General features: G+C 44.7%; 1 protein-coding gene across 1 annotated transcript in view; it reads left to right on the top strand.

The window, feature by feature from the left end:
- Positions 1–24111, top strand: part of LOC109937100 (collagen alpha-1(XXVII) chain B-like) — a 298313-nt gene that overhangs the window by 157439 nt on the left and 116763 nt on the right. The window contains exons 10-11 of the mRNA XM_048613403.1: positions 6815–6868; positions 16574–16618. Coding sequence (XP_048469360.1) covers positions 6815–6868; positions 16574–16618 — 99 coding nt within the window. The remainder of the gene's footprint in view (positions 1–6814; positions 6869–16573; positions 16619–24111) is intronic.

Here is a 24111-nt window from a genome sequence, read left to right on the forward strand (position 1 = left end):
TTACCCACACAGGGCCATTTCTACGGTCTTGGCACCAAACTTTGTCCCCCCGAAGTAAACTGTCTCTCTTGCCTGAGTGAGTCTAGTGTCTGGCGTTGGCGTTCCTGATGCTGTTTCACCCTCCCCCCGACCACGTCTGGGAAGATCAGTATCAACCTGGTGCGGAGTCTTCTCCCCATTAGTAACTCTTTGCTGGAGCTATCCCTGTAGTTGCATATGAGGGGTGGTCCGATAATCCAATAGGAACTGGGACAGTTTGGTATCGAGTGAAACTGAAGGCTGTGAAAGTTTGGACTGCTCTTTCCACCAGACCATTGGATGGTGGATACTGCCCTTATATGCTGAATGCCATTCGAGTTTAGGAACGACTCAAATTCCCTGTTGATAAATGATGGCTTGTTTATCTGTGACCAACACTTCCAGGAACCCGTGTATTACAAAAGGTGCTCATAACTTTTCTATTGTTCTCCCCGTGTTTGATGAATGAACCCTATGCATGTCCAACCACTTTGAGTGGGCACCTACAATGACGAAGAACATTGAGCCCATGAAAGGACAGGCATAGTTGACATGTAACTGAGCCCGGAGATTACCCAGCCATTCCCATGAATGTGGGGGAGCTGCTGGTCGGTAATTTCTGCGCTTGTTGGCACTCTGGGCACTGCCCCACCAACACGGCTATGTCTGCACCCAGCCCAGGCCACCAGACATAACTTCTCGCCAGCACCTTCATTTTGGAAACCCCTGGTGAAGTTCAGACGGTATCTGCTGGCGATCCTTTTGCCGCCTCGAGTCTGCACACCGGCAGCATCTGCAGTGGCTTGCTGGCCCGGATCCTGAAGAAATTGTTAACCGTTTGGCCGAGGCTTGGCTTTGTTTGAGGTTTTGCTGTGGGCTGACCCAGAGTCCCTCTGTTCAGGATATGTCTGGAATGAGGCTATGCAATTGCTTTCACTCAAGTGGTGTTCCCCAAGCTCAGTCGGCCTGGGGAGGGTGTTCACTTCCATTAGAATATCCTGTAACTCATATGCTCCACTTGGCACATTTACGAATGATAAAGCCAGTTGTAGTGCCTGTTTGAAGTCCAGTTGGGGTTTAGCTAATAGGTGCTTTTGCATCGTTCCATCATGAATCCCACATTCCAAATGGTCTCTCAGCATCTCATTAAGGGTTAAAGCTATGTCACACGCCTCTGCCAGCCATTTTAACCTGGTCAAAAATCAGAAATCCCCTGGTTCTTGAACTGCCGGTAAAACTGATAAGTCTCAGAATTAGAGGGGACTTAGAGTCGTACTGTTCCTTAATTAAATCCGTCAACACTTCAAAGGATTTAGCATCTGGTGCCTCAGGGAAAGTTAGGCCCCTAATAAGTAAATGGCCTGTTTCCACACTGTACAGATTCCACGATCCTGCTGCTAACGAAAATTTGGGAGGTGTACAAGAGCTGTTCAGAAATGGGGAAGGAATGTCCTGAGAAAGGGTCACCGGACCCGAAACGTTATCTCTGATTTTTTTCCTTCACAGATGCTGCCAGACCTGCTGAGCTTTTCCAGCAACTTCTGTTTTTGTTCCCGATTTACAGCATCTGCAGTTCTTTCGGTTTTTAATCAAGGAATGTCCTCCCGTCTCATGACTGATGTAGCGGATTGTTGGGGGAGGATCTGTTCTTTGAGCGTGGTAGGAAGTGTTTAAGCTGAAGGCCTGTCCTTTGAAAAGCAATCTTCCTTTTCTCCGGCTGTATCTTTGCAGCAATCACTTCTCAAAAAGCTGTCCATTAGGACATGCTGATCATCGGGGTGAGGGAGAGTGGGGATGAAGAGGTAAGAATTTAAAGGGGCCTAGCACTCATTAACGCTCAGTGAAAGCACTACAGAAACCACTGATGCATCTGAGCTCCCAACCTCAAAATCTCATTTTGGGCCGCTCTCTCCGGGGACCGTGACGCTCAGTTTGGGAAGCCTGGTAGCCGAGTGTTTCATTTAACATCAGGACAGGCATGCGAATTGCAATAAAAACCCGAAAGAACTGCGAACGCTGGAAATCAGAAACAGAAATTGCCGTAAAATCTCAGCGGGTCTGGCAACATCTGTGGAGAGAAAGCAGAGTTAACATTTCAGGTCCAGTGATCTGTCTTCAGGACTGATGGTAGCTGGGATTGAATGTGAATTGCAATGACTTGCTCCATGCCCATACAAAGCACACATTGTGTGAAATTTGACCACCTAATTTGAGGCTGGATTTGAAAGTTTTTGGCACATGATCTGAAAGCAATACAAATTAGCCTTGAGAAAGCAGCCAGACCAAATGGATACAATAAATGAAAGAATTGCAGATGCTAAAGATCTGAAACAAAAGCAGAAATTGCTGGAGGAACTCAGTAGGTCTGGCAGCACCTGTGGAGAGTGAAACAGAGCTAAAATTTCGAGTCCAGTGACCCTTCTTCAGTCTCGAAACACTGGCTCTAATTCCTCTTCATGGACCATGAAATATCTCCAGATATTTCTGTTTTTGTTTCAGTCAGAATGGATACTGGTTAAAGAACGTGATTCTTTGTATATGAAATTCTTCAGGATATTTTCAATTCTGAATTCCTAATGATCAGTTTGTTGGTTTGCCCCATAGGAGGTATTTCTTCTGTACAGAATTCCTGTTCTAGACCTGTTAGAAATACAGGTCTTCCAACGGTAGCTGGCTGTTCTAGAAAGCTGTCCTGGGTCACGAATAAAGTGAGTTGGTGCTAGTCTCATAGTATAACTCCACACCTCAAACCTATTCCTGTCAGAGGCCAGTTGAGATTTGATTTGCAAGTCAAGAGCTGGGCTATTTTAGAATGAGTGTTCGATGAATGGGATTGTTGACTTAGAGAGGTGGATGTGCAAGGAATGTTCACGTCCACATAGTTAGATGACACAAGTGCGTAGGGCAATGTTGGAATGTCTGCAAGTAAATCACCACAAGTTACCTTTAATTCAAGACAACAAGGTGCAGGGCTGGATGAACACAGCAGGCCAAGCAGCATCATAGGAGCTGTTTATTAAGAAATCTTACAGACAATCAAGTACTGAAGCAATGATTTAAACTTTATTGCATGTAGTAACCAAAGTAAGACCCCACAAGTCAGAATGTTGAGCCTCACAACCCAACTTGACTATTACCTGATTAATGGTGGAATCTGGCCAGGATTTTACCGACAGTGTCTGTCTCTGGAAGTGTCCAGGATTCGATCCTTATGCAGTGTTGTTTTTCAAAGTTCTTCTACTGACTTGTTCTGGTGTTGGATTCTTATACAAATTCCACTCTTTCAAGCTTGAGGTATGACATTATTGATGGTTCCATGGATGCTTTCATCCCCAACATTGATTACATTTCTGGAGACCTCAAGTCTGTAACTTGCCTTCTTATCAGAAGGAGCTCCCCTGCTCCTTGTTACATTCGGGGTTAGCTGTCTGTTTGAAATACAACTTCCTGTGATTAATCCCTTTATTTCAGAACATTCCTTCTGCAGGCAACTAAATTGCCTATTTGTCACAAGGCAGCAGTTTATCACGCAGTTGTTATCTCTTCTCTCCCAGGAAACAGCTTGTTTATGTTCCTTTAACTTGTTCTTCCTAGGGATGGTTAATGAGCATGTGACTTTTAATTCCTTTATAACAGTTTCTCCTTGCCCCTTTTATCTTGAGAAACAGTTTATTCCAGAAAGATTCTTTCAATCCATGAAGTTATTAAAGTTGTGAAGTTTATATTGTCACAAGAGATATTGTTAGCTGAAATGATTGTGCAGAATTACACAGAAATGATTTCAAAGCAGCAAGCTGTTTGACATAGTGAGTCTCTCTCTCTCTCTCTCTCTCTCTCAGTGTTCCTTCCCACTAGTTCTGTAATAAAAACAGAAAGGAATATCCATTCAGTTTCTTGCACCAAGAAGCTGCCAAACCTGCTGAATTTCTTCAGCTCTTTTTTATCTTCATTTACAATATTGTCTCTGGTCTCGAACTCAGCTAATGTTTTCTACTTCCATTAAATTTCTCTCTGACCTTTCTTTACTTACTTTTGCTTTTATGGTTTAACCTCTTTGGAAGCAGACAAAAGTAATGTTTCAAGGCCCATCTGACTCTCCTTCAAAACAACTCAGTTCTGAAGAGTCATACCAGACTCGAAAGTTTAACTCCATTTCTCTATCCATAGGTGCAGTTAGACCTGCTAAGTTTCTCAAGCACTCTCTGATTTATTTCAGAGTTCCAACATCCGTGATAGCTTACTTCCATGTCCTGCAGCCCTGGCACCATTTGCTTCCATATCCTCCTTTCTCCTTCACTTAACTCGTTTTCCACCTTAAACGTCATCCAGAGGGACAGTTTCATTGGTTGCTTGCCTACTTCAAGAATGGGTTCGTGCACGAGAAAAATAGGCATCGAAGGTGCCAGTGAAATTTTTCAATATTAGTGCCCAATATTAGTACAGAAGAAATATTTGGTTCATGCTAAAGCAACAAACAGTCAGTTAGAAATTCATCGGCACCTTTACATGAAGGCAGGCCATTCGTCCTATCGAGACCACACTGACTGTCCGAAGAGTGCCCCATCCAGACCCGCCGCCCTACCCCATCCCTGCATTCCCCGTGGCTAATCCACCCAGCCTGCACATCCCTGGACACTGTGGGCAATTTAGTACGGCCAATCCACCCTAACCTGCACATCTATGGACTGTGGGAGGAAACCGGAGCACCCGGAGGAAACCCACGCAGACGCGGGGAGAATGTGCAAACTCCACACAGACAGTGGCCTGAGGGTGGAATCGAACCCGGGTCCCTGGCGCTGTGAGCCACCGTGCTGCCCAAATATGTTAACTAGAGTTCTTTAAATGGATTTTCTCCTCCGATCACGTTATTTTTCTCTGAGGGACTATTCTTTGTGAGAGTGTATCTCCATATGTAACTAAACAATGATGATCTGCTGCTGGACCTGTCCGTGAACCCACGTCCCTACGAAGGGAAACCTTGTACAATTTGGAAATGCCAGAACCAATTACACTTTGTCCTGTACACTTTAAAGTGACCTGCAGCTCGGACCAGTGCCACCATTCCCCAACTACTCCTGTTTTCTTTTCACTGTGCAGAATTGCACAGAAATGATTTCAAAGCAGCAAGCTGCTTGGCACAGTGAGTCTCTCTCTCTGTGCTCCTTCCCACTAGTTCCTTCCGCTGTCCCAGACGGCTCAGCTTTCTGGAAGTTTCCATGCCGAAGGTGCTCACAGTGGCCTGGTGCCTTCGATTTGCAGCTCCATTGCTGCCTCAGGGTTTCCCAGGAGCCCCTTTGCCGAACATTTGGGTTTTCCTGACATTCATTGCTGTGGGCATATTGTCCACTTCACGCGCGTGTTAAGCTGAGGTTAAACATCTCATCTGCTTCACTCATTAGCTCCAGTCGTTCATTCCAAAGCCCTCCAAGGGGCGGGATGGGGGGGTCTGGTGATGGCCAAGTGATATTATCCTTGACTGCTAATCCAGAGACTGAAGTAATGTTCTGGGGACCTGGGTTTGCATCCTATCACAGCATATGGTGGAATTTGAATCAAATAAAAATCTGCCATTAAAAGTCTCAATGACAACGGGCAAAATCCATCCGGTTCACGAGTGTCCTTTATGGATTGAGAGAATCTTTCTGGAATAAACTGTTTCTTGAGATGAAAGGCACAAGATGAAACTTTTAAAAGCAACAAAAGCCGTTGTTCTCGGAATAAGGGTTCAAATCCCATCAAGGCAGATGGTGAAATCTGAATATCCTTAAAACTGAGAAATAAAAAGTTATGGTAATGTGAACCCTGGGACTGTTGTCGATTGTTGTACAAAAAAAAACCCCAACTGGTTTCACTAATATCCTTTAGGAAAGGAAATCTGCCATCCTTACCTGGTCTGGCTTACACGTGACTCCTAACCCACGGGTGGCTCAGTTAGGGATAGGCAATAAATGCTGGCTCAGTCAGCAATATCCACATTCCACAAATGAAAAAGAAAAGGCTGGAATTTAAATAAACAACAACGGAAAGATTCATTATCAAATATTTGCATGTTAGTACGTAGGAGGGAGAGGTTGTGGAAATGCAACATTCTAAATGTGTGGCTGGAGAACAGCCTGAGGCCTGTGTGTTAGGAATGGCTCACTGGTTAGCACTGCTACCTTCCAATACTAGGTGCCCAGGTTCAATCCCACCTTTGGGTGACTGTCTGGGTGGAGTTTGCACGTTCTCCCTCTATCTGTATGGGTCCCCTTGGGTGCTCCAGTTTCCTCAACACAGTCTAAAGGAGTGTGGTTTAGGTGCATTAGCTGTGGGAAATGCAGGGATTGGGTGGGATCCTCTTCTTTGGGGGGCTGGTGTGAAGTTGATGGGCTGAATGGCATGCTTCCACACTGTAAGGATTCTATGATGTTTTGTCTTCAGCCTGAAAGAAAGATTATATACGCTGCATTGTCAAACGTACCTCTTTATCTGACCCAAAACAGAAATGTCGAGGGTGTGAAATTGTGTCAGTGCTGTTAATCACGCCCTGCTATAATTGCACAAGATGGGCCTCTCATGTAACTTTTGTTTCTAGCGACAGTGTGTGCCCGAGCCAGCTCAATCCCTGGTGTGAGAGTATGTGCCCTTGGACTACATCGTGGAAGCCAGCACCATGCAGTCCATGGGCATATACACTTGCTTCAAGGCTTTGTTCATCAATTGCAACACCTCGCTGCACCGATGGAACCACATAGTGCACTGACACCTCAGAGATCCCACAAGACCAACTGATAGCACTTCTCTCCTCTTTCTACAGGGCTTCATAGGCCCACGTGGATTAATCGGTCTTCCAGGAGCAGACGGAAAGCAAGTAAGTCTTTATTTCTCTACGTTTTTTTTTCAGTGTATTTGTCTCGCGTTCCCCAAATTGGAAGGATATCCAGTAGGAAGCAGTGTCAATGGTTGAACGTTTCTCGTGACATTCCCACGAGAGAGACTGCCCATGATATTTCTCTGGTGGTATAATCATTGCTTTGAGCAATTTTAGCTGTGCAATGTGCCTCTTCCCATCATTTGGATTCTCACTCGTGTATCCGCTCTGTCGCCTGCGGCTGAGGGCCAGTGGCAGTTCCAGGAAACGAGGGCAGTGGGTCAGACTCCTCGTGTTCGCACATGGCTACAACTGCCTGGATTTCCAAACCAGTAACATTGCCTGACTCTGCCCCCGTCTCAGCACACCTGCCACCGCATGGAAGCCTATGTTGCTTCCAAAGCTCAATGCTCCCACGTACCCCAGGCTGCTCTCCATAAACTTGAGATCCATGAACTCTGCTCTCCTGTCACTTGATGCACATCAGAGGTCCACTCCTGTATTAGCTCTGCTTGCTGCTTGACATTGGCACCCATTAAGCAGTGCTTCCTTAAAATTCTCATCCTTTTTTCTAAAGGGGGATAAGAGAAATGACGGCCTAGTGGTATTATCACTGGGCTGTTAATTCTGAAACACAGGTAACGAGCTGGGGACCTGGGTTCAAATCCTGCCACTACAGAAGGTGGAATTTGAACACAGTAAAAGTCTGGAATTAAGAGTTGTACAGCATGGAAACAGACCCTTCGGTCCAACTTGTCCCTGCCAACCAGATATCCTAAATTAATCCAGCTGCATTTGGCCCAAATCACTCTAAACCCTCCCTACTTGTGTGCCCATCCAGATGCCTTTTAAATGTTGTAATTGTACCAGTCTCCACCACTTCCTCTGGCAGCTCATTCCAGACATGCACCACCCTCTGTGTGAAAAAGTTACCCCTCAGATCCTTTTTAAATCATTCCCCCCTGATGACCATGAATCCATTGCTGATTGTTGGAAAAACCCATCTGGTTCACTAATGTCTTTCAGGGAAGGAAACTGCCATCCTTACCTGGTCTGGTCTACATGTGAGTTCAGACCCACAGCAAAGTAGAAGACTCTTAACTGAACCTCTGGGCAATTAGGAATGGGCAATAAATGCTGCCTAGCCAGTGATGCCCACATCCTGTGAATTAATAAAAAAAAATTCAAAGTCTTGCCCTCTGAGAGAATTTTTTTTCTTTATCTCTGCCCTGTGATCTCTCTCACCTATGATTGCATAATGTTTAGTACCATTCATGACTCCTCAGATAATGAAGCAGGCCATGTTCACATGCAACAAGATCTGGACAATATCCAGGCTTGGGCTGACAAGTGGCAAGTAACATTCGTGCCACACAAATGCCAGGCTATGACCATCATCAATAAGAGACAATCTAACCATCGCCCCTTGACATTCAATGGTGTTACCATCACTGAATCCCCCACTATCACCAACCTCGGGGTTACCATTGACCAGAAACTCAACTGGACTCACCACATAAACGCAGTGGCTACAAGAGCAGGTCAGAAGCTGGGAATACTGCAGCGAGTAACTCCCCTCCTGACTCCTCAAAGCCTGTCCACCATCTACAAGGCACAAGTCAGGAGTGTGATGGAATACTCCCCACTTGCCTGGATGGGTGCATCCCCAACAACACTCAAGATGCTTGACACCATCCAGGACACAGCAGCCCCTTTGATTGGCACCAAATCCTCAAGCATCCACTCCCTCCACCACCGACGCTCAGTAGCAGCAGCGTGTACTGTCTACAAGATGCACTGCAGAAATTCACCAAAGATCCTCAGACAGCACCTTTCAAACCCACGACCACTTCCATCCAGAAGGACAAGGGCAGCAGATACATGGGAACACCATCCCCTGCAAGTTCCCCTCCGAGCCACTCTCCATCCTGACTTGGAAATCTGTTGCCATTCCCTCAGTGTCACTGGGTCAAAATCCTGGAATTCCCTCCCTAAGGGCATTGTGGGTCAACCCACAGAGTATGGACTGCAATGGTTCAAGAAAGCAGCTCACCACCACCTTCTCAAGGGGGCAACTAGAGATGGGTAATGAATGCTGACCCAGGCAGTGACACCCGTGTTCCACAACTGAACTGAACAAAAGGCTAGCCCCTTATTTTTAAACAAGATTCTCCTACAAGAGGAAACGTTGTTTCCACATTCACCTGGTCAAATCCTCTCAGGGTCTTATCTGTTTCAACTAAGACATCTCTGACTCTTCTAAACTCCAGAGGATACAGGCCCAGCTTGTCTAGCCTTTCCTCGTAAGGCAATCTGCTCACTCCAGGGATTCTCTAAACTGCTTCCAGCTCGTTAATGCCCCTCGATAAGTATGGTGGTCAGGCGTGATCTCACTAATACCCCGCAAAACTGAGGTATAACCTCCCTACTCCCACATTCAGTCCCCCCCTCACAATATAGCATAAGATTTTATTAGCTTTCCTGATTACTTGCTATACTTGCACACTAACCTGCGATTCACACGAGATGAGTTCAAACCATTTCCATTATTCCCAAGTTTTTCTGATTTCGTTGTGAGCTGTATTCAGTGCCTAAACTTCATCCCCAAATTTTTTTTTTAATCAATTTGCTGCTATGTATATTAAAAAAAATGCATCTGCTAATGAAGAAGGTTCTAGGCCCGAAACGTCAGCCTTCCTGCTCCTCTGATGCTGCTTGGCCTGCTGTGTTCATCCAGCTGTATACCTTGTTACCTCATCTGCTAATAAAATACTTTCAAGCAGCGCTTTAGACATAATGCACTCATTTTCCTTAAGTTGTAAATGTTTCAACAGCCACATTTATGGGAATGTATAAACTATACAATGTTATTTCCTCAGCTTTTGTTTCAGTGTAAAAAAAAGTCTCAACCTTTGTCTTTCTTTGTCTGGACTTTGAAGAAGAAAATTCATGTCTCATTAATACTTTAATCTCCAATGGAGAAATGTAAATGAGAAGTCAGCACATTTTTAGTAACTTGATTTATGTCTCTTGAACCACCACTAACTGAATTGGGGGTCCTTAACAAAGGTTTAAGTAATGGATGTGGAATAACCACGCATATGTCAAGGTCACAGTGACATAATCTAAATTTAATCTCCTCACCTTGTATAAGTGGTGGTGCATGTTGATTCTTCCTCAGTATCGCTTAGACAGGAGTAGAAGTTATTAAGATTTAATATACTGAGCTACTGAACTGGGGTGGCACAGTGGTTAGCACTGCTGCCTCACAGTGCTGGGGATCTGGGTTCAGTTCCAGCCTCAGGCCACTCTGTATGGAGTTTGCACGGTCTCCCTGTGTCTGTGTAGGTTTCCTCTGGGTGCTGCGGTTTCTTCTCTCAAACCAAAGATCATAGAATCCCTACAGTGTGGAAACAGGCCCTTTGGCCCAACATGTCCACACCATCCCACTCAGACCCAACTCACCAAATCTACACATTGCTGAACACTACAGGCAATTTAGCAAGGCCAATGCCCCTAGTCTGCACATCTTTGGACTGTGGGAGGACACCCACGCAGACATGGGGAGAATGTGCAAACCGAGGGTGGAACCGAGCCTGGGTCCCTGCCACTGTGAGGCAGCAGTGCTAACCACTGAGCTACCCCAGTTGTGCAGGTTAGGGTGGATTGGCCATGCTTAAATTGTCCGTAGTGTCGAGGGATGTGCAGGCTGGGTAGTTAGCCATGGGGAATGTGGGGACAGAGGAGTAGGTCTAGGTGGAAAGTTCTTTGGTGTGGATTCAATGGGCTGAATGGCCTCTTTCCACACTGTTAATTCTTGCATTGAAATTGTTGCTGTATAAAAGGCTGGGATTAGTGCCCCAGGAGGGTTATGGTGAGTGATTACTGGTCTGAGTTGCAAGATGAGGCCAACTGTATTAATCCCCAGGCCTCTGTTAAATCCCATTCCAGATGGGATGGGAAGTTGTGAGATGTAGATGATAAATGTAGTCTCCTGGCAGCCATCCAACAAGGACCTGATCATCAGGAAATGGAGCAGGTCTGTGTCAAGTAAGGCCACTAAGCTTTCCAGGATCAGCTGGCAGGATGACCAGGTGCCTTGTATTTTAAGGGATTTGCCTGTACTTTGGCTACTTTTGTTCCCTCAGACACCCGATTGGCCTCATACCTCAGATAGCGAGTGGGAGACTGAGCCTAGGACGCCCTTTGTGCCTCTTTGTAATATTTGGTGAGCACGCGCATTGTTGCTAATGGTCACTGGGGAAGTTGTAGTTACTCACCTGCCTCCATTTTTCTGAGTCTACCCGCCCACCACCATTTCCCAGTTGACCAATTCCTGAACATGGTACGTAAGGAATTGGGCACTGCACCCTGCCAGTTGGACCTTCTCCTTTGAAGTTTGGAAAGAAACATTTCGAAAGCAGGTAGAATAGCAACTGGGGCCTCCAGTTACTCAGTTAAAACTCAGGTCAGTCGCAGAAACATCATATGGATCAGGCTCGTCAACATGGGAATGGGGTGTCCTTGCTGCCTGATGGTCAGTCACAGTGTGTTACTCACCGTCTTGAGCGAGCGCAAAGAGATGTCCTTTACCCAGGCTTGGAGCAGGCCTTAAGGCCTTGTCCATCTGGGTCCTAATGCCTGCCATCTCCACTGTGATTATCCTAACGTATCTCCAATTTCCCGTTACTTAGATGCCCGATCCCTCGGGAATTCCAGGCTCCCTGAATTGATGATCTGGTATCCTCTGTGGAATAAACCCTCGCCCAGTTTCCCCCTTGACATCTGGAGTCCAGAAATCAGACCCTACACACCCCAACCAGCAAGGGCAGTGAGACCACCATCCCCCACCCCAGCCTAAAGCCTGCAAGTGTGGTCACCAGCAAACCCCACCCCCCCTCCACACTTCATTGACCTCCTCCTACAACAACGTCCTTGTCCTCTGAAGTTCCTTATGGTCCCGTTTGGGCACACGGTGTGCACCCATTCCCTGGAGTCCCTAGCAGATTCCTTGACCCCTGTCCCTTTTAACATTTGCTTGGTGATCTTTTGATGAACAGAATACTGTTTGGAACCATCGTCTCGTTGGGAGAACAAGTTCAACCTGCCACAGATCTCTTTCTGCCTCTCCCTGGGTGGTGACGTTGTGGATCAAGTGGATTTCATCGGGACAGAGACTGTTAACAGCAAGGTCCTTCCTTCCTTCAAAAAGCATCACCTATTTCTTACCCAGTGAGGGCTTCTCTAGCAGCTGAGCTGAGAGCTGATTGCGTTTGCCAACTCAGGCGAACAGGCCATGTCCCTAGATGAGTGTAACCTACTCCCTGCGGCTGGAAGACAGTAAGAACAAGTAAGATTTATGGTCCAGAAACAGGCCATTCAGCCCAACCACTCCATGCTGGTGTTTATGCACCACTCGAGCCTCATCCCGTCTTTCCCGACCCAAATTTGCCACCGTAACCCTCTACTCCCTTCTCCCTTACCTCATTGTCTAGCTTCCCTTTAAATGTAGCTTCAATATTGAGTGCAGCCACTCCCAGAAAAAAAACACTTTTCACTGTATCTTCCTAGATGTACGTGACAATAAAAGTCATTAATTCATTCATTTATTCACTCATTCATTTATTCACTCATTCATTTATTCACTCATTCATTTATTCAGTGGTAGCTGATTCCACATCCTTACCACTGTTTGGATGAAGAAGTTTGATCTGATTTCATTATTGGATTTCTTGGTGATTACCTTATTACTGACAGCCTATTGTTATCCTCTTCCCCTCAAGGGAAACATTCCCTCTGTGCCCACTCGATCAGAACCTTACATTATTTTAAATAGGTCGCCCTATCGGCGTTTTTTTTTTTGCTGAGATGAGGGCTAACCTGTCGATCCTTTCCTGATTTGTAAACCCACACATATCTAGTATCATCCTCCGAAATCTTCTGCAGACCCTCTGCAGTGTCTGTGTCAATTTTATATTTACGAGTGATGCAAGTTTAGCTTAGCTTCTCTGCTTTTCTGTTCTACTCCTCTCGAGAGAAAGAGAAATCCAATGGTCGATCCGCTTCATAGATTTGCTGAGCTGTAATATGTCCTTTAGTGATTCGATATATTTGTCCGCTGTGATCCATCTACCCCACCTAAATGCAGACCTTCTAAGTAACCAGTGACTGCAATTTATTTCCCACTAGAATGCACTGCCTCCCATTTGTATGTTTCAGATTTTATTTGCCAATTATTTGCCAAATCTGAAAGTTTAGAAATATCCACCTCAGTATTGACAATCCCCACCAATTTGGTATCAACTGCAAAGTTAGAACTTTTATTTTTTATTCCAGCGTCCAGATCATCTAAATCATTGCTGTGAGTTGCGGACAATAGTAGTTTCAGCACGTAATTGGAATTAGGTAGCAGGTCAGTCATAACTGTACAGAAACAGACAGACGCAGGACTTATACAATAAATCCCAGGGCCCTGGGTAATGTTGTAGAACAGATGGACCTAAGGTACATAAGTCTCTGATGTTTGTGTCACATATAGACAGGATGGTTAAAAAGGCATTTAGCACGCTTGTCTTCACTGCTCAGTCCTTTGAGTATAAGAGTTGGGAGGTGATGTTGAGATTGTACAGGACATTGGTGAGGCCCATTCTGAAGTACTGTGTCCAGTTCTGGTTGCCCTGTTAGAGGAAGGATATTATCAAGTTGGAGAGGGTTCAAAGAAGATTTACCAGAATGTTGCCGGACTGGAGCATAGGAGGTTGGGGAGTGACCTTATAGAGTTTTATAAAATCATGCGGTATAGCGGTATCGGGTAAATGGTAGGTGTCTTTTTCCCAAGATTGGGGGACTCCAAGAGTAGGGGGAACGCAGCAGGCCAGGCAGCAGCAGGGGAACAGGAGAGTCGACGTTTTGGGCCTAGACCCTTCACCAGACCTAGGGAGGTGGAAGGGAGCTGGGAAATAAATAGAGGGAAGAGGGGTGGGGCTGGGAGAAGGTAGATGGGATGGTGATAGGTGGATGCAGGTAGGGGGTATTGGGGATTGGTCGGTGGGATGGGAGGGGTGGTTAGATGGGGAAGGAGATGGACAGGTAATGCCAGGTGAAGGAGTCGGGGATAAGAGGGAGGATTGGACATGGGATGAAGCCAGGGTGTGGGCAGATTTTGAAACTGGTGAATTCTACGTTTAGGCCTTCGGACTGTAGGCTCCCGAGGCAGAATATGAGGTGTTGTTCCTCCTTGTGGCATCATTGTAGCACTAGAGGAGGCCCAGGATGGACATGTCACCCAGGGAGTGGGAGGGGAAGTTAAAATAGTTAGCGACTGGAAGGTGTTGTTGATTATCACGTACAGAGTACAGAGGCTATACAAATCTGTCGCTGAGTCTATGTTTGGTCTCACTGATGTAGAGGAGGCCACATCGGGTGCAATGGATACAGTAGACCAGGTTGGAGGATGTACAGATGAATCCCTGTTGGATATGGAAGGTTTACTTTGGGCCTTGTTTGAAGGTGAGGGGGGAGGTGTAGGGGCAGGTGAAGCACTTCCTACAGTTGCAAGGAAAGGTGCCGGAGGTGGTGGGGCTGGTGGGGAGTGTGGAGTGGACGAGGGAGTCGTGGAGAGAGTGGTCCCTATGAAAGGAAGTTAGGGGTGGGGAGGGAAACATCTGTTTGGTGATGGGGTCAGATTGTAGGAGGTGGAAATGGAGGAGGATGATGCGCTGGATGCGGAGGTTGGTGGGATGGTATGTGAGGACAAGAGGGATTCTGTCTTTATTTTTGTTGGGGGAGGGGATGTGAGGGCAGAGGTGCGGAAAATGCAAGAGATGCAGTTGGGGGTATTTTTGATCACCAGAGGGAGGAAAGTTGTGGCCCTTGAAGTAGGAGCACATCTGGGAAGTCTGGGAGTGGAACGCTGCATCTTGGGACCTGCTGTGTTCCTCTAGCTCCACACTATATCAACTCTGACTCCACCATCTGCAGTTCTTGTTATCTCCTCAAGACCAGGGGGCATATTTTTAAGGTGAGAGGAGAGAATTTGAAAAAGGCATGAGGGCAACGTTTTTTTACACAGAGGGTGGTTCGTGTGTGGAATGAACTTGCTGAAGAAGTGGTGGATGTCGGCATAGTTACAACATTTAAAAGGCACTTCGATAAGTACACGAACAGGAAAGGTTTGGAGGGATGTGGGTCAGGAACAGGCAGGTGGGACTAGTTTTGTTTGGGAACGTGGTCAGCATGGACTGGTTGGACCGAAGGGTCTGTTTGTGTGTTTATGGCTCTATAATAGTGCTGAACGGGAGCTTGAACATGGGCTGAATGGCCTCCTCCTCTTCCCACTAACTCTCAAACTATAACTGATCTAAAACAGTGCGAATGATTTCCAATTTTAATTCACCTCAAGAGACGGTTTACAGCTATAGAAGCATGCACATCAGTAAGGCATGTCAAATGGATGTTGCAAATTAGTGTACTGAAGGAATCAATGAGCCACTGCAGTTTGGCTTGTTTCCAAGTTCTTGTCCTCATGGAAGCATAACTCGTCTTTATTGTTCTTAAAGAGTGTACATCTGGCGACTGTTATATTTGACATTCTAGGAGTTTACTGGAAAGATAAACTAAGGAATTCTTTTGGATCAGCGAAAGGTTCTTAAATATGATACCAACATTTTACTGGTGTGATTACAGACGTGGTATAATTATATTTTATCCAGTACTCATGGTTTAAAATGACATATTTCTCATTAAAGCATATGCTTGTTGCTTAATTCATCATCTCTATGTTATGACTTTAGTGTCAATGTTCTGCTCTCTTCATTAGCGAAGCATAGACTATGATGGGAATGGGTTAATATTAGTATCTCAGTGCTGTTGCACTGTAGAGTAATCTGCTCATGCTTACAGACAAGTTAATTCATTGAACCGTTGATATTTTCCTAATCAACTTATTCAGAAATGTTACTGCACACCTCTGGAGCAGGTGCAACTTGAACCAGGAGCCTCCTGGTCCAGAGGTACGGACACTACCGCTGTGCCACAGGAGCCCGAATTGAGCTGTCATTACTGGCTACAACGCTGCATCTATTGCAGGTTATTGTAATGGAATTATTGCGATGAATTTGCACATATTTTGCAGTGCATTTAATTTAAGAAACATTTCCTAAGATACCAGCACTCCTTCACATGAGGTTCCCAGTATTTGCTGTTCCACTTTTGGTGACCAAGCCTTCAGTAACCCTACAACATTTGCCTTTTTACCTTAAAATCCTCCATTCAGAAAATTATTAAAACCAACATTTTGGTCATCTACTGTAATCTCTCCTTCTGCAACTCAGTATCGTACTGTGTTTTGGATTGCTGTTAAGAAGTGAGTTGAGATGTTTTGTTGCATTAAAGGCAATGGAAGTTATTGTTAAACATGACTTGCAGCTTTTGGTTAGGACAATAGCGGATTTTTGACATCTGTTTCAAAAATAACCAGTGAAGGTTTGTCGGAAAATCTAATCTGAGAATCTGATCATAGAGCGCACTCTGCCTGTGATGCTCTGCACTGCTGTCATATCTATCCAAAGAAAACTAAAGGCACGTGCCTGTCTATGACACTTTGTAACCACACGATAATAACCTTTTACATTTTAAAATTCTGCTGAGTAAAGTTTACTACATTGCAGTGGTCTAACGTACGTGTTCTCTTCTCTAATTTTACAGGGAATACCAGGAGAAGCAGGGAAGAGGGGCAAGATGGGTAGGCCGGTAAAGATTTTCTCCATTTTTCTCAGCTGTTTGATCTGAAATGCTAGATTTAAATCAAATTGAAACAAATTTTATGAAAGATTTTGAGAACCAAAAGAGGAAAGGGAAAGTGCATTGCAAAATATCAAGCTGCGTTTGTAATTTATTGGTGCTTTTATTGATGATGCTTTGAGAGAAAAGTGTCTGATGTGGGATTTAGGTGCAGGAGTAGGTCCTTTGGCCCATCAGACCTGCTGCACCATTCAATGGTGGTTTTAATCCCAGCTCCATTTTACTACTGACCCCTCAGAACCCTCCCTCATTGGTCAAATATCTGTCTAAAACAGCCCTGAATAAATTCAATAACCCAATTGTTTTCTCGGTGAGACAATTCCATGGCTTTACCACCTTCTGATGGAAAAGCAATTTCTTAAAAATGATCCTCTTATTAATAGACTGTGCTCTCTAAGTCTAGTCTCTCCTACAAGAAGAAACAACCTCCCAGCATCCACTCTGTCTCTTTGGAACCCTAAACGTTTCAATGAGGCCATCTCTCATTCATCTAGATTTAAATGGGTAAAGACCCAACCTTTTCAACCACTGTTCATAATTTTTAAGTTACTTCATGGCATGTGGGCGTCACTGGCCCATGAGAAGCCATGATGTAGAGGTGCCGGTGTTGGACTGGGGTGAACAAAGTCTGAAGTCACACGACACCTGATGAGCCCGAAAGCTTGTGATTTCAAATAAACCTGTTGGACTGTAACCTGGGATCACGTGGCTTCTGATTTTTCCCCTTGAGAAGATGTTGGAACTGCTGAAATCCATGTGGTGTAGGCCCACTGCTGTTTAGGAGTGGGGGAGTGACCTAGTGATTAAGAAGGAACAGCAATATTGATTTGATTTGATTTATTATTGTCAAATATACCGAGATACAGTGAAAAGTATTGTTTTGCCTGCTAACCAGACAAATCATACCTCACATAAGTACATTGAGGTAATAGAACAGAATGCAGAATATAATGTTACAGCTACAGAGAAGGTGCAGAGAAAGATCAATTCTAATACATAAGAGGTCCATTCATAAGTCTGATAATAGTGGGGAAGAAGCTGTTCTTAAATCTGTTGGTATGTGTTCTCAAACTTTTGTATCTTCTGCCTGATGGAAGAAGATGGGAGGGGTCTTTAATTGTATTGGCTGCATTCCCCAGGCAGTGGGAAGTGTAGATGTGGATGGAAGGCTGGTTTTTGTGATGGACTCTGCTGTGTTCACATCTCTGTAATTTCTTGCGGTCTTGGGCATCAGAGGATGTATGGCATGGAGGAGAACTTGCAACTGGCTCCAATTTGTCAGAGTTACGAGTTTTGGAGGTACAGTCCGTGGGGCCGCAGTGTAGACAATGCTGCGGATGAGGTTCTGTGCTGGAAGGAGTGGATGGTTAAGGTTGGGGGTGGTTCACTGAGCAGGTGGGCTGCTTCATCCTGCATGAATTGGTGTGATACTCAGCCAGGAGGTTAGTGGAGAGTATCCGAGCACACTCCTGACGTTCACACTTTGCAGTTTGCTTATCATTTTGTAATTCTTAGACAAGCTGCCAGGTCTCGAAAGATGATGTAATTACAGTGCCCAAGTTAATTACAATCTACACATGTGCTGACGTTGACTGTGAGGTTGAATGACTCACTATTGTAACGAAACAGAAATAAAATCAGTGGCTTATATCCTTTACAAGCAAAGCCACAGGGGCTAGAGATAGGCTGATAGAAAACATTAGTGTGTACAGTGCAGCCTTTGTAAGGATATGAGTCCCAATAAGAAACAGACATTTTTTATGAGTTTCAACAGTACAGCTGAGCAAAGACACACTTGCATTTGCAAATAAATGTTTTTCTTGGATGGGGCCAATGGCAGAATGAGAATTCAGCATTTGGAATCCAATGAATGGATCAGGATTTTTGCATAATAGGAATGAAATGTTATACATCTGTGCTTGAAGCTATGGAGAGAGGGATTGGAAATTAAACATTGGGAGACTTTGTGCTTTGTTCAAGCGTCTGTTTAGACAGATTCAAGCGGTATGCAAAGATACAACAACACTTAATAATGCTAATGGTCACTGAAGATCTGTTTGTGAAATATAAACTGAAGTTGCTGGAAAAGCTCAGCAGGTCTGGCAGTATCTGTGAAGAAAAAAGTCAGAGTTAATGTTTTGGGTCCGGTGACCCTTCCTCAGAACCAGGGTCCCGAAATGTTAGCTCTGATTTTTTTTCTTCACAGATGCTGCCAGACCTGCTGAGCTTTTCCAGCAACTTCAGTTTTTGTTTCTGGTTTACAGCATCCACAGTTCTTTTGGTTTTTGTCTGGTTATGAAACGTTGGGGAGGGGGTGTCTTTACTGTCACACAGCTGGAACTGTAGTCTGTTCCACCATGATTCTAAACCACAATGAGTGCTCCCAGTTCAGGATACGACCGTGGATTATCATATGACTGTTGATTAATGTGCCACGTGCAGTAAAGGTGTAGCATGGACATGCAAAGCATACAAAACCTCTGTGTTGCGAAGAAGTCACGTTAAGTATGTAACTTGGGCATAAAGGCATGAAGTCATCTTGGAGTGATAGCAAATTGACAGGCATTCCCAATGGGGAAGAAAACCCGGCACATTCTGGCTCACACCTGTGAAACATCATTTGCAACTTTTTGATGATTTCTGCAGGACAGCCGTGAGTCTTCCATTGGCTCCTGGCCTGGTGATTCACGCTGGATTGATGTGACCACGGAGGTTGTGCAACTGGGAACTTGGTGCTCCCTCCAAACAAGTGCAATAACCAGGTCTTTCCAGTGCCAGGGAGTGTGGGGGCCCATCTACTTCTGGGTGAGGATTGATTCAGATTGAACTAGCTCAAAAGACGCAGGTGTATCCTGGTTTAAGGACCCACTTGTACTCCATAAAGCCAAGTATTGAAGGATAGAACTGGAATCAATTTTTGCGAACATTTATTTACAGTGTTACACATTACATCTTCTAACCCAGCCACCAGTTTTATTCCGTTCTTTTTTATATGGCACAAGCATTTTCTTTTGTCTGTTCAGAGATGTTATTACAGATCTCAGGAGAAGGTAGAACTTCAGGTCATAGAGTTGTACAGCATGGAAACAGACCCTTCAGTCCACCTTGTCTATATCAGCCAGATATTGTAAATTACTCTGGTCCCATTTGCCAGCATTTGCCCATGTCCCTCTAAACCCTTCCTTTTCATATACCCATCCAGATGCCTTTTAAATGTTGTAATTGTACCAGCCCCCTCCACCACAAGAGCCCTTACACGGGGCACAAATGATTGCCCAGCACCTGCTCACAATTTAACACAGTTAAAATATAATTACCAGACATGACTCAGGTTTAAAAATTCTTCTTGCACCACTTGATGTGATTCTGCCCAGATTGAGCCATAACATTGGGTGGAAATGATGTGGAAAAAAAAACTCCTGGCTCATTTGCAACTGGTACATTACAACAGCACGTGCTAATTGTAAATCAGGTTTTCCTGCGCACACGTTCTCCAGTGAACCCAGCGACAGTGAAGGAGCAGTGATGCCAAGTGAGTGACTTTGAGCAGGATGTGCAGATGGTGGTGCACTGTCTAAGTGGTGAAGGGTTTCGGGGATGTTGTTAAAGGAGCATTGACAGGTTGCTGTGGTCATTGTGTGAACAATACACACTGCTGCACCACTGTACATAGGCCAATGATGTGTATAACCTGCCTAGGTCTAGGAATTTAATTGTGCAACTTTGGGCTATCAGAGCTGTAGGAGGCAATGGCCTGGTGGTATTATTGCTGGACGATTAATCCGGAGACCCCAGTAATGTTCTGAGCACCCAGGTTCAAATCCCGCCATGGCAGATGGTGGAATTTGAATTCAGTAAAGATCTGAAATTAAGAGTCTAATGATGGCCATGAATCCATTGTCAGGAAAAATCCATCTGGGTCACTAATGTCCTTACCTGGTCTGGCCTACATGTGACTCCAGACCCTCTGCAATGTGGTTTACTCTTAGCTGCCCCCTTGGCAGTTAAGGACAAGCTGTAAATGCTGACCAGATAGCAATGCCCACATTCCATGAACAGATCAAAATGGTCATAACACGCTAGCAGTATGTTACCTGCCATGTTGGTTCAGGAAAAAGAAACAAGTTTACACGGCCATGCCTGAAACATCCTTTACAGCCACCCCATAATCCCCACATCTGACCTTCACTCCCACATTACATTATGAGTCATCTCTGCCGCTTCTTTGACAATCAGTTGTGAATCTGAATGGTCCATCTGCTCCAGTATAGCAGGGCCTGTAACTCTGCCCTCTCCCTCTCCCACCCCCTAACTCCAGCACTTCCCAGTTTGACTTGATCAGAGTTCACTAGATTTGTTGCACAGATCTGCAGTTCCCTGAAACTGAGAGTGGATAAAAAAAGGTCCATTAGTGTCTTGTGCTTTTGTAGAGTAGAGAATAAAGAAATAATGATAAATGCATGCTAAACGCTGGCTCAAATGCTCACTCTGACCGTGGTGTAATTAGCATTAAGCAAACAAATCATGTCAAGCTGTGAGTCTCAGGCTGGACATAGACCATGGGCGTGTAATTAACAGATGTGTGTCCTCATTGACTAAGTTCTGGCATATCTATCTTCTTTTGACGTATCCTTTTGATGAACCTCCCAAGTATTTTGCTCATGTCCAGGCAAATCAATGGAGAGTCCACTTAGGGGGTCATAAAGTCAGAGAGTTGTACAACGTGGAAAAAAGGTCCTTCGGTCCAGCTCATCCATGCTGTTGAGATATTCTAAATAAACCTAGTCCCATTTGTCAGCTTTTGGCCCAGATCCCTCTAAACCGTTCCTATTCATGTACCCATCCAGATGCCTTTTAATTGTACCAGCCTCCACCACTTCCTCTGGCAGCTCATTCCATACATGCACCACCCTCTGTGTGATAAAATTGCTCCTTACATCTCTTTTATATCTTTCTCCTCTCACCTTAAACCTATGCCCTCTAGTTTTGGGCTTCCCTATTCTGGGAAAAAAGACCTTGACTATTCACCCTACCAATCCCCTCATGATTTTATAATTAATAGGACCAGCTATTGCCTCTCCCCTCTTGCCACTCACTTGTTTCCTTCCTGGAACTGACCTTGCAGATATGTCCTTTGCTGTTAATCCTCTCCCCTTGTGCCTTGTCATGAACAGAAGAGGTTATCATTGCTATGTTCTCTGTAGGAAGACAATATCTTAGCTAAGGAGGCAGAAGGAAGCAATCCATTCCAAATAAGCACATGTCATTGAAACTAGAGAAAGGCAGCTGAAGATATCATTTTGGGAAAAGTGTGCATTTGCAGATGATGTCTAACTGTGTACCATTGAATTAGAGCACATTGGGAAATTCCAAGAGTTTTATGATTTTTTTTAAATTAACATTTACAGGATAATTTTACAATCTATTTTGCTATGCTCAGACCTTATATGGAAGGTGAAAGTTTCATTTGAATCTAACGTGATATTGTGCACTCTTGGGTAGAGATTTTAATCTCTGCCCTGCAGTTGAAGTGTTTGTAATGTTCACTTGCAGCCAAATTGAAATTCTGTTTGGTAGCAGCAGTGTGCCTTGACAGTTTTGCATTCGAATCTAATCTTTTCATCTGCAAGGCTTCAGGTTGTAGCTTTGTTTCCAGCAGTCCTGCCATGGGATTATAGAACAGTTACAATGCAGGTAGAGGCCATTCGCTCCATTAAGTTCATGGTGGCTCTCTGCAGGAGCAGCCCACAGGTTCCCACTCCACTACCATTTTTGTTGTTGCCCTGTTATTATTTGCCTTCAGATAGTTACCCAATTCTCTTTTGAAGGTTTGCAATTGGAGCTACTCCCATCATATCCTCAAGCATCACTTTCCAAAGCTGATTTTAAAAATATTCGCTTGCTTATTTTACCGATAAATCAAGGCTGTGATTCTGAATTCTTCTGCCAAATGCACACATTTTCACCATTATCCATTCTGTCCAGACCACTCGTGATTTTGAATACCTCGGCCGAATCTCCTCCTCTTCTCCAAGGAGAACGGTACTAACTTACCCCATCTACCTATGGAACTGTCATGTTTGACGTTTTGCAAATCTGTTTTCTTTTGTGTCAGAGTCAAGGTGATCTCCTTGGAATGTTAAAACAATAATGCAGTTTAAAATTTGCCAAACTACTTGCAAAAGTAAACAATTCTGTCACAGAAAGCCTATCAAAACTTCTCTCTTCTGGTCCCCCATTTTGTGCCTTCACCTGTAAGTTCATGCTAATTTGAATTCTTTGACATATTACAGTGTGTAACGTGACAAACGGCAATTATCTGTTTTAATTGGTATCTTGCCTTTCTGTGCTCTTGATGGATGGATACTGGCTAATGTCTTCAACATGACCATCATAGTGAGCACCGTTTTCTTCATGATTGAGTGTAGTCAGACCAAGCACAGAGGGAGATGGTTGTGGTTGTTGGAGGTCAGTTATCCCAGCTCCAGGACATCTCTGCAGGAGTTCCTCAGGTTAGTGTCCCAGGCCCAACCATCTTCAGCTGCTTCATCAATGACCTCCTCTCCATCATAAGGTCAGAAGTGTTCGCTGATGATTGCACACTGTTCAGTACCTGTTTCAACTCCTCAAACGTACAGCACATCCTGAGCAACAGTCAGGGTTGGTCTGATAACTGACAAGTGGGTAACATTTTGTGCCACACAAGTGCCAGTGCCATCATCAATATTCAATGGGCATTTCCACCAGTGAATTCCCCCCAGTGTCAACATCCTACTGGTCCTGTTAGAACAAGGACTAGTCCAGCCATATAAATACTGTGGCCAGAGGCTGGGAAACCTGTGATGACGAACTCACCTTCTGTCTCCCCAGAGCCTCTTCACCATCTGCAAGGTATAAGACAGGAGAATGATGGAATACCGCTTCCCCCAATCATTTGAACGACTATAATTTCAACGGCACTCAATAACATAACATGGTGCTGGACAAAGTGGCCTCTTTGATTCACAGCCCATTTATCACCTTCATCGTTGGCTGCCTGGTATACAGTGGTATCAGTTTATACTACATACAAGGTGCAGAAACTTGCCACTGCAGCTTTGACAGCACCTTCCAAGGCCACTATGTAAAAGGACAAAGCTGTGGGTCGCTTTTTAAGTTAATTAAAGGCTGGAAGTGACGTTACTGGGTCTAGTTTTGGCTTCAAGTATTAAAACAATCTAAAGAGAGGGCACATCCATTTTAAAGTGTCCTCTATCACACGTACCTACCATGATTGTTACTGCAGCTTTCACGCTGTGGCTTGGTTAGCTCACTTACCTGGTGCAGAGATAGTAGGAACTGCAGCTGCTGGAGAATCTGAGATAACAAGGTGTAGAGCTGGATGAACACAGCAGGCCAAGCAGCATCATAGGAGCAGGAAGGCTGACGTTTCAGGACTAGAC

The sequence above is a fragment of the Rhincodon typus genome, chromosome 28, assembly GCF_021869965.1.
Source record: "Rhincodon typus isolate 14 chromosome 28, sRhiTyp1.1, whole genome shotgun sequence".
Classification (NCBI taxonomy): Eukaryota; Metazoa; Chordata; class Chondrichthyes; order Orectolobiformes; family Rhincodontidae; genus Rhincodon; species Rhincodon typus.